At 37.1% G+C, this 11,400-nt stretch overlaps 1 protein-coding gene across 1 annotated transcript in view; it reads left to right on the forward strand.

Annotated features, from left to right (window-relative positions):
• LOC131352554 (fibrinogen C domain-containing protein 1-like) overlaps positions 1-11,124 on the forward strand; it is an 87,833-nt gene extending 76,709 nt beyond the window's left edge. Inside the window, exon 7 of the mRNA XM_058388739.1 lies at positions 6,857-11,124. Within this exon, the coding sequence (XP_058244722.1) occupies positions 6,857-7,119 (263 nt within the window). The 3' untranslated portion in view covers positions 7,120-11,124. The remainder of the gene's footprint in view (positions 1-6,856) is intronic.
• The last annotated feature ends 276 nt before the right edge of the window (positions 11,125-11,400 follow it).

An 11,400-nucleotide genomic window follows, 5' to 3' on the forward strand; every position in this document is an offset into this window, starting at 1 on the left:
TGTAACACGAGCATGAGCCCACATACAGAGTGCCATTCAGTTTTTTCGCATGTATGTAGCGTGTGACGTTGCTTTTATAAAATACTTTTACAATTTATTTACACAATAGATCTATAAACAAGACATTAATATCGAGTAAGTTCCATTTCAGACACAATATGCTCAGTTGTTCTGTTTATTTTTGCTCTGCTAGCAGAAATAGATCTACACTCACTTTACAGTGTGCTGGCTAGCTTGCTAGCAAGCTCACATTGATTTGTACAGTCCTGTTGAAGGAGTTTCTGGTAAAAGTCTTCCATTTCATCTTCATCTGATGAGCGGTCATTCATTTCAACTAATTGTTGAATGAGGAATAAAATAAAACTTCGAACATATAGTACTGCAGCGAATTTGTTAAAAACACATCATTATCGGCTTGCTCTGTGGCGGAATATAGAGGCAGACATCGACTGTTAGGTTGACTCTTACTGATAAAAGATAAAGCAGTCTTTTACAACGTGACCCATCTCATTCGCCCTTGGCATTTTTCTCCCGTCCCGACATAATGCAGAAAGGGGAAGAAGAGAAAGGGAAACATTCAAGCAATGAAATAAATGAACTGACAGACCTGATAAAAGATAAAGCCGCCTTTTACAATGTGACCCATCTTTACATTTTTTAAATAAACGTTATGTGCCATAATATTAGTACGTGTTCCAAGCTCACGGACCCAGACATAACCTTATATGACGGGAAAACATAAAAATAATCAAACAAATCGAGAAAATAATATCTTAAAATGACAAGTTTAAATGTTTTGTTTTTAGAATAAAGATTGAATTAGATTAATTATGGCTTAATATAAACCTACCTCTCCCATCCGGACAGAAATGCAGAAAGGGAAGAGGAGGAGCTAAGACAGGAAATTACAGTGTCAGAAAATTTAAAAGGGAAGGCGCACACATACATACAAGCACATCCGGTATACATTTGAACATTCTGTGTAATGCTAAATATAATACGCTCAGGCTGTGTACTTTCCATACCTGTTACAACCAGCACAAATTCCACACCAGCACAAATAATAATAATAATAATAACAACCTGGATTTTTGAATTTTCAAAGAAGCCCAAAAGATAAATCCAGGATAAATTCATGCTAAATTTACTGACCACTGTCAAAGAACGGTCTCTGATTGGGTGTCATAATGAAAGAAAACACAGATTAATTCAGGCAAATATATATATATATATATATATATATATATATATATATATATATATATATATATATATATATATATATATATTATATTAGAATATATTAGAAACAAATGTTTAATGACTGACATGAATAAATATCTAAATGAATAAATATCTTGTGTAGTGTTCTGGCTGATCTAATAAATCAGAGCTAATAATACACTGTTAATTACATTCCGATAACAACAAATTCCATTAGTATTTTTATTAATACTGTATTTTCTTAAATAAAAATGAATAGATTCAAAGGCCATTGCAAATCAACTAAACAACTAAACATCTTCACAATGGCAATGTACAAGCCCAAATGTATTAAAACCAGACTGATAGAAGAAAAAAAATGACATTATAATGACATAGCTGTCGTAAAAATGGTTGCTGGTGGGATTATTGTATTTGTGACAAAGCATGAGGAGATTTTTATTCCGTACGTGTTGGTCTCTTATCTTGTCTATTTTGGAGTTCAAGCTTTTCAACCAGCTAATAGAATTGCCTACACTTTTTAGGGCTTCAAAACTGAGTGAATCCAATTACAGATTTTCTTTCTTTCCCCGACTTTCTAAGATTAAAACAACTGCAAACTCATTTTTTGATTTGCTGCTCGCCGTCTTCAGAAATCCGTGAAGTAAAATTATTGCACTTCCTCTGTGAAAAAGCTTTTTCAGACACCGTTGTGCATCAAATAGTATGTGTGTATGTGTGTGTGTGTGTGTTTTTGCTACCTTTCAAATGAATAAAATGCATCCGCTTTGGTGTGCGGTGGCCTTAAGTCTGGAGGGTGTCTACACCATTACCCGCTACGTTGTGCGAGCGAATCTGGTTCATAGGCTTGGAGAGAAAAAAACAGAAACCCATGAAATGCAATTTTTCTGAAAGGCAGATTGAGGTTATGTTTGGGGTGAAAAAGTTCTGTATCCGCGACAACCTAAATAATAGTGTGTCCAACAAATGGAAGTCCGCTCCACAGAGCCCAGACATCACCAAAATGAGAAATCGAAGTTTGGACAGGAGGTTTAAGTTTTGGGGGCAAGTAGCAGGCAGTTTAATGGTTAGTGCAGTTAGCCTCCCATAATCTTGGCTTACTGTTTAGAAGGATATTATGTGGATAATCAGGTGTTAATTTGATCCCTGATACAACAGGAAGTGGAAGATGTTTAGTCAGAAGACCTCTCATGAAGCCATACTTGGATCAAAAACTAGCACCCGCCGTTATTATCAACCATTTAGATTCTTAAAAGGTGTTAAAAAAGAGGCCATGCGATGGTTTTAAAGCCTTTATACAGTAACAGATCAAATGTGAATAAAATTGTTCATCCTAAAGGGTAATTCATAAAGGAAAAAGGACACAGACTATAAAACACACACATTTTCTTGTGATAGCAGCTACGTTCACTTCCCACCAACTTTATCTAGGTGAACTTTGTCCTTTGAATTCACAAGCTTAAGTCTTGTGAGCAAACAGATGTGGAGAGAGCAGCACCGTGCCTTATAATCAGTAAAAAGCACAGGCCTGAAAGCGCTGCTTATTATTTGTGTATATCTGTTGGCACAAAGCCGCTGACATGCACCAGGGTTTTTGTGGTAAAATTCAGATTTTTGTGTCTGCCTTCTATGACATTCTTCTGTAGCACACTTCTGTAGTAAAAGCATGCATAATCCTCATCTAATGTATTCATCATGAGCTTTATTTTGTGATTAACTGTACGAGTAAATGGGTATTTAAATTATATTCAGGTGCTTCAGTATTGAAGTATCAATACAGAGCCCTTTAACATGGTGTAGCATTGGTACATCAACAACAAATGTGTCAGTAAATGATGATTGAGTGTACGAATAGAATATTCTAGAATGAAATTATACACATTTCTGAAATTAGTTATGCTTTGAAATGTGCGAATATCCAACTGTAGTCGTAGTAAGTGTCTTGTGAAGCGGGTGTTGGATTACTGATCAGAGGGTTGTGAGTTCGAATCCCCTGACCAGGGCCCTTAACCCTCAGCCGCATAAAATGAGATAAATCGTAAGTCGCTCTAGATAACAGTGTCTGCCAAATGCCAGAAATGTGAAGGATTACACCCAAATTATAACCATTATTCCTAAACATGGAGTCGGATTCATTCCTAATAGGTTTTAGTTCTAGCTGTAAAACTTTGTTGCTTTTAAATAGGCTGCTTGAATACTTTTGGGACCGCTGCAGAACATCTGTAATGATCATGTATTACACAAGCAAGGTCATTTTGCTCATGTTACGCATTTATTTCTAGAAAGAAGCAGTCTGCCAGTGGAATAAGACAATGTCAAGCTTACAATTGGAAAAATGTTCCAAAGTAGGTTTCATAATCTCATATCTGGTTTATTGTAATGTTATAATAGGAAATACTAGATGAATGTGGTCACTTGGTGAGATTTTATTGTTGTAGAAGACTTCCTTTTATGTCTCTATAGCAAAGGAAAAGCACAAACCCCCCTAACCCCCCACAGGATATATAGAAATATTTTACTAAAATGCCAATTGAAATGGGATATATTTTGCCTGGAGTGATTTCTCCGGGTCATTTTTATAGAGGTAAGGCATAATATTTCCACATGAGTAGCTGCACAGTCTGTAAAAATGACTCATTTGACGAATTCAAGTGGAACAAAACTCTTAAATACTTTGGTAATTATTACGTTACCCCACTTCCGTATGTAAATCTAATCCAGCCTGACTAGGGCTTGAGGTTAACCTCTTTGATTAACGGCGAGATCGCCGAAGATACGATCTTTGCTCTTGGGTCTGACTTTGGAGGAGTTAAAGCTGAAAATGAAGACCATCTATCTGTGAAGGTGGGTTATTATAGGACATATTTCAAACATTGAGAAGACCTCAGATGTTAATGGAAACCCTTCACACTCTAACATTCACTTGTTTTTCATTGACTGGTGCCATCATTCTGGTCATTCATCACCTCACTAAACACACTGATGAGTTCTCGAGGCACACGAGAGGGATTTATGGCATGTAACTCTTCTTTATGATATGACATAACTATATCGCTACGATCTCCTTTGCGGCAGTAAAAGAACCAGCATGAGCCACAGTGCTGCAGTAAAGCCTGATTTTATCAGCACAGCCTGAGAGCTGCGATTAGTTTAGAACAGATGAGGCCGAACACTCACAGCCACATTACATTCTTGAGACTTGCAGTCCATCACGCCGCTTAAAAAGGGCACATTAAGCGAGCGGCTCGCTTTGTCGGTCGTCGTTTTTTTCCCTTCTCCCTTTCTTCTCCTGCACGGCTGTGTCGATTCTCCTCTTCTACACTGTTGCCACATTCCTAGCTAGGAATTCCTACGGCTTGTGATTCATTCCTACCTGCATTTGTTAATCTTATGAGCTAATTAATAATATTTTAGCGGGTTATGTACAACAATAATGTACAGCGCAATGAGAATAAGGTGTCTGGTGTGATAAATTACACTCAATATAGTTTTTACTGTTTAATCAGTCTCAGTTATTCAAAGTAATTGAACTGCATGATGGGAAGTAATGAGACATAGCGACGCAGTGATTTTTCTATGCTTCCCACATTATTTCTACTTCTTCCCTTGGCTACACTACAGTTAAGTCCAAAATTACTGGCACCCTTTCTTTTAGGAAAAGCGCCCAGCTTTTTATTACGGAGGTGGTGTCTAACAGCTGACAGCAGTGCTACAACTGTGAAACGTTGGTTCCTCTTTGCCTCCAAGGCCATCTGTATTATAAGACAAGGAAAACATGAGAAAACACGAAGCACCTTTTTAAATGCTAATTTAATTTATTGAAGAGAAAATGTCAGTAATTAAACCCGAAACCTAGTAACTTGTTTTGCCAACTTTAGCAGCAATAACCGCAACATGTTTGAGGACTGGAGCTTTCACATCACTATGGAAGAATTCTGTCCCATCCTTCATTGAGGAATTACTTTAATTCAGCCATATTAGAGCACAAAGTATCTCCGTGTGATTCGGGATATAGACCATAACGTTAATTTTGTTTCCTTTGAGCTATTCAGTGATGGAGTTGCTCTTGTGCTAACCCGATTTCACTTGAGCTTCAGATCACGGACTGATGACTGGACATTCTCTTTGAGGATTTTATGGTAGTGAGAAGAATTCATGGTTTGATGAGCTTTGTTTTGAGAGCAAAGCTTAGGTGTTCCTCTTGGTTAACGGAGGTTTTTGTCTTGCATCTCTCCCGTGGATAGTGTTTTTGCTCTTTCTGATAGTGGAATCCTGAATGCTGATACGAATGAGAGAGGTCAAGCGAGGCTTTTATTTTATTTTATTATTTAAAAAGAAAATTGTAATTTTATTTTATTTTATTTTATTTTATTTTATTTTATTTTATTTTATTTTATTTTATTTTATTTTATTTTATTATTTTAATTTAATTTTTGGGACAGTTACTTTTTCCATACAGGGCCAGTTTGTGCTGTATAACTTGTTTTCCTTCTGGTATTAATTTTAATTTATTGTATTTATTGTTTAATCATTTTTAGGACATTTTTAGGAAACATACCATTTTATTTTTAAGAAAAGCATATGTTAATTCAGTTATTGAAGTAAAATAAACCATTTCTATATAAAGTCTAAGTGAAGTCAAGAGGGTTGTATTGCCATTTCTCATAAAGTCATACACGCAAATGAAATGTCTTTTTTTTAAGACAGCATACAGCAGCATGGTACACAGAACTGCGTGAGTTAAATGCATGCCAATGTGAGACTAAAGAATAAAAAATAAATACACAGGACAGTGCATGCTATCTAGACAAGAACTGTAAAAGTACCGGTGCAAACAATTGTCTCTGTATGTTTTGCACAAGTGCTAATCAAACTGTGGGTTGTGAGTGAAGGGGGAAAAATTGATAAAATGAAATAATACTTTCATTTCAGACCTACCAATGTTTATGAATTGAGTGTAAGAGCATTGCATTTTAATATCAGAGTATGAAACAGTGCCATGTTTTTTCCCCCATAATAATAACGGATGAGCCAATTGTCATTTGAATCTGGAATGATTTATTGTGATGTGTTTCAAATATATATATTTTTTTTATATTAAATGACACTTTGGAAGCACCACACTTTTTTCCCATCTCATATTTATAATGTTTAGTCTGGTGGTCATGGTTTCAAGCTCTCAAAAAAAAAACAAGAAGTGAGAGAAAAGTAGAGAAAGGTTTGAGTATGCCTGTTCTGCACTTGGGTAGAAAAAAAAGATGAGTCTCACTGTGGCATATTAAAGTGTAGGTGTGAAGTGATGGTCATACTAGGATGAGTTTCGGGAAGGGTTCGACCCGGTAGACCTGGTGGGTTTTGAGTGCCTCAGGTAAAGAAGTTGTTGCCAAGGTGATCAATTCATTTGTATTCTATTCAATTAAAATTGATTGATGTTGAAACAGCAGAACGCAATGCTATGACCATACAAATCAATACACACTAGCGAAATACCAGACAGTACACAGACATTACACTAGTATGAAGCGATATAAATCCTCTATTATAGTAATTCTCTTGAAAGCTTCCAATAAATGTGAAATTGACTCTGAGTCACTGTTTCGTGCAATAATCCTGCGCGTCTCTGTTGCTTTAGGTGACTCATTGCTCAAACACAACGGCATGAAGTTCACTACAAAGGACAAGGACAACGATCACTCGGAGAACAACTGTGCCTCCTTCTACCACGGAGCCTGGTGGTACCGGAACTGCCACATGTCCAACCTGAACGGACAGTACCTACGCGGCCAGCACTCGTCCTACGCCGACGGCATCGAGTGGTACTCCTGGACTGGTTTGCAGTACTCCCTAAAATTCACGGAGATGAAAATCAGGCCTACGTGCGAGCAAAACGAATGAGTGAAGCACAAGGTGATCTTCAGCCTCTGTGGTGTAGGTGTTAGAGAGACTAGGCACAGAAATGTGCGTGGACTGTATGATGATGTATTCTCCTGTTTGTTTTTGCGTGGTTCTGTTTCCGAGCCCCTTTTTCCATCGTCCACCATTCCAGTCGTAGTGTAGTGTCAGTGACGAAGCGCGCTCTAACCGGTTACTTCTCTGAATATTATGAAATCAAGAAGTCTTTTTTTTTTTTTGTCTTAAGGTTAATGTTGATGAAATGCTAAAAAAAAAAAAAAAAAAAAAAGTGTAATTCAGTAAAGATTTGTCTGGACTTTTGTTTTAAAAAGCAACTGATTACCCCTGTTCTCAGAATGATTTAGGTTGTATTATGTACAGAAGATGTTTTTCTTAATTCTATTTCAATTCTGTCATCAAGTATTGTTAAGTCCTGGAAGCTGGGTATTTCAGCCACTTCAGCTAGTGGGAAAGCAGAGAGAATGAAAAAAAAAAAAAAAATAAAAAAGCTCAACTACTCTTCTAGCACTTGAATGGCACCATGCAGCAAAATGCACAATTACCGAGAGGCTATTATAAATGGAGCAGAGATACCGAGTCCCTATTCGTAGAGAGCATGTCATATCATGTTGTTCGGTAATTAATCACAATGAGCCAGAGGGACAAGGAGTGGGAGGAATTATTACATTAATGGAAACCTTATTATAATAACAAGCTCGTTTTTGATTGGAAGTGCACTACATATACATGAAGCACCATGGAGTAGATTACAGTGATGATCCTGTGCGGTTTAGTAAAGGAATGTCTTAACCATGTCTCATTTGTTATACTATATTACCTTCCATTTGCCAGGTCACTGGGAAGCAATTAGGTTTCTAATAGAGCTCAATCCTTTTATATACAAATGAATGGCCAAAGGTTTGTGTTGACCTAACCATACCACCAAATATGTGGTTCTTCCCCAAATTGTACAGGACATCTTTGTATGTTGGATTATAATTATCTTCACTAAAACAAAGAGGCTCTAACCTGTTCCAGCATGACGGTGCTCCTGTGCACGATGTGATCTCAATGAAGACATGCTGTGTTAAGGTTGGAGTGGAAGAACTCCTGCACAGAGCCCTGACCTCAACCCTCAACCCCACTGAGTACCTTTGGGATGAACTGAAACACCAGATCTCCTCACCCTACATCAGTGTCTGATCTCACTGATGCTCTTGTAGCCGAACGAGCACAAATCCCCACAGCCGCTCTTCGCCGATCAAAGTTCAGAGGCTATTTAAACAGCAAAGGGAGACTAAACCTGGACCGGGACATATGGCTGTGATGGTCAGGTGTCCACAAAATTTTGGCCATGTAGTGTAACATTCAAAGTTGTATTGAAAGAGTTTAACACAGTGGCATTGTCTTTCTCTGTTTTGTGTGACAAATATTTGTATTCAGATTTAAAACAGGAGTGGCCTATCTATCTATCTATCTATCTATCTATCTATCTATCTATCTATCTATCTATCTATCTATCTATCTATCTATCTATCTATCTATCTATCTATCTATCTATCTATCTATCTATCTATCTATCTATCTATCTATCTATCATGAATGTCTGTGTTGCCAGGAGCAGTGGAAAACCTATAGGATAAAGAGAGGTAGAAATACCAGCAGTGTCAGTATCGTATATGAAATCTGGCTCAATCACATCAATCCAGTTTTCTTTTCTGATTAAAGTAGATATTATTTTTGTTCGGGCCTGCCTGCAATATTTTCTATATCTACTTTCCCAGTTTACAAACATGCCATTAACCTAAATTTAAACCTTAACGACTTACTCAAGGAGGTTAATGAACAGGGTCTGACTTTATCTGCAAGCTTCATATCTGACTGCTTGCTTGAGCTGGCATGAAAGTCCAACCCGTTTCCCTCATATCAGTCCTGCTGCACACCTGTAGTGTTAATCAAATCAAAACCTCTAAAAAAAAGAAGTCAATATTATACCAGTGTGCCGTTTATTTCTATCTTTAAAATGTCTACCTGTTCATTTCTATCCACTCTATCCATTCCCAAATGATCGATTCTTATTCATTTACATGCCTGACAGATATTTCTTATAATGAAGCCGATTTCCATTTATTTATAAACCACTATTAAAATAACATCACACAATCATTTAGCCTCCGGTCATTTAAAGACTAAATAACCCATCTATTATTTAGCATTTATTCGTGTGGAGTCCGTTTTTCAAGTGTTAAAATCCATAATGCTAAAGTCAAATGTAAGCACTCTTAAACCCATTTGTATTTTATTTAAACTAAATTAATTATTCACTGCATACAGTGTTCTCAGTCTACAGTACATCCGTCTGGCTGATTTTGTTTTTGCTGAATCCACTGATATTTGTCCAAGACGTTTGCGGTTTTTCCATAGACTGAAGTAACACCTTGAAATATGAGTGGGCAATAATATACTATTGTGATAGATGTTTCTATAATAAATGAGATTCATAATGTTATACTGTACACACACACACACACACACTTTAACAAATTGCCTGCGAAACAGCACAAGGACTGAATTCAGTCGCCCTTTTATTTAATATTTACAGAAATATGACGCTAGAAAATATTTTTCAACTATTTTATGAAATTTTAGAAATTTAATTTAAAAAGTGAAATATTTCACTTAAAAATCAGCTGCTCCCAGAGTGTTTGTTTATAAGAAAAATAAATAAAATAAAATACTATGACATCTACAATATATTGTCAAATATTGCCTAGTCTTACATATTGCCTGTCTTATTTGCAAACACTGGAAAAAGCAAGCAAAGTATCCAGTATTAATAGCCCAATTCACAGTAAAGCATTTAAAAACATTTAGTATTAAAGGAAAGGTCCAACCTGAAACACGATATATATGATTTGATTGAAGTACTTGTGATGCATTTAATGTTTCTGCGGCTGATTTGCTGTACTTTTGTTATTTCTTTGAGAAGTTGGCGGGTTGATTGTAGCTCTGATGTGACACAGATATTTTAGGGCATTTAGATTGGTGCATAATAAGAGACAAAAAAAAAAAATAATGAATCAAAGCTCCAGAATGAAGCACCACGGTTGCACAGAGTTACAGCATAGACTCGGCTCTGTTAGTTAGCGCTCTATGAAATGGCAGTGATGGTGAGATTAGCATGAAAGTTAAGGCTTTAGAAGATGATCTGTTTGAGCACACATTGGAAGTTCAGAGAGCTGGACTGGCTAAAAGAAATGAAGCTGTACTGCTTTTATTTCGCAAGAGTGAAATATTCTTCTGGTGCCACTATGAGCAGGAAGTCAGACAACATTGTGGAGAGTGTAGGAAGCACTGAAGCAAAAGTGAAAAAGATCATGTTATTTATACCTGAAAGCGATTTTGTAGTTAGTTCTGGGCTTCGAAATGAAAGGATATCTTGTGACAGGACACCTCATGTTAGTTCCTCACAGGGTGTCCATTTGTCCATGCATCCATCTGTCCACTCGTCCATCCATCCATCCATCCATCCATCCATCTTCTTGAACCTCTTTTTCGACACAGGGTCATGGGGAGCATGGAGCTTATCCCAGGGGACTTGGGGTACAAGGCAGGGCACACCCTGGACAGGGGTACTAACCCTTCATAGGGCACAATCACACACAGCCATTCACACACTATGTGCAATTTAGAGACACCAATCAGCCAGTGCATGTCTTTGAAATGCGGGAGGAAACCAGAGCACCCAGAGGAAACCCCTAAAGCATGGGGAGAACATGTAGACACACAAAACAGAGACATTTTTATTGCGAAAGCTGAGAAGAGTTTAAGGAAATGAAACAGAAACATAAATAGGGATACAAGTTAAGTTGGAATGCAGAAAATTAGATCCACTTGGGTCATCTGTCTGGTATATCTATCTTAGCTTTTTCTAGATTTTCATTCCTCATTTGAATCTATTAAATGTGTTTAATGTTCATGGAATAAACCTTCAGAAATTTCTATTTCCATTAACGTCTCTGTGTATTTCTCTATAGAAGTGTGTGGTAATTATTCCTCGTGGTCAGCTAGCACATAGCAGCCAAAGGTCAGCTCATTAGTAAGAAAGTGTTTACATCGGCCAGATATAGATCATTAAGGCGCTTTCGACGTAGCACGTCGTCGTACGAATTAATTGGCGGGTTCTGTTTGGCAGTCACGCAGAACAATGCAGCAAAGCAGACTTCATTTCGCTGAAGAACTGGCAAGCACTGCAAAGACGTCTTCCAGGTGAGGACTATATGA

Source organism: Hemibagrus wyckioides, linkage group LG05 (assembly GCF_019097595.1).
Source record: "Hemibagrus wyckioides isolate EC202008001 linkage group LG05, SWU_Hwy_1.0, whole genome shotgun sequence".
NCBI lineage: Eukaryota > Metazoa > Chordata > Actinopteri > Siluriformes > Bagridae > Hemibagrus > Hemibagrus wyckioides.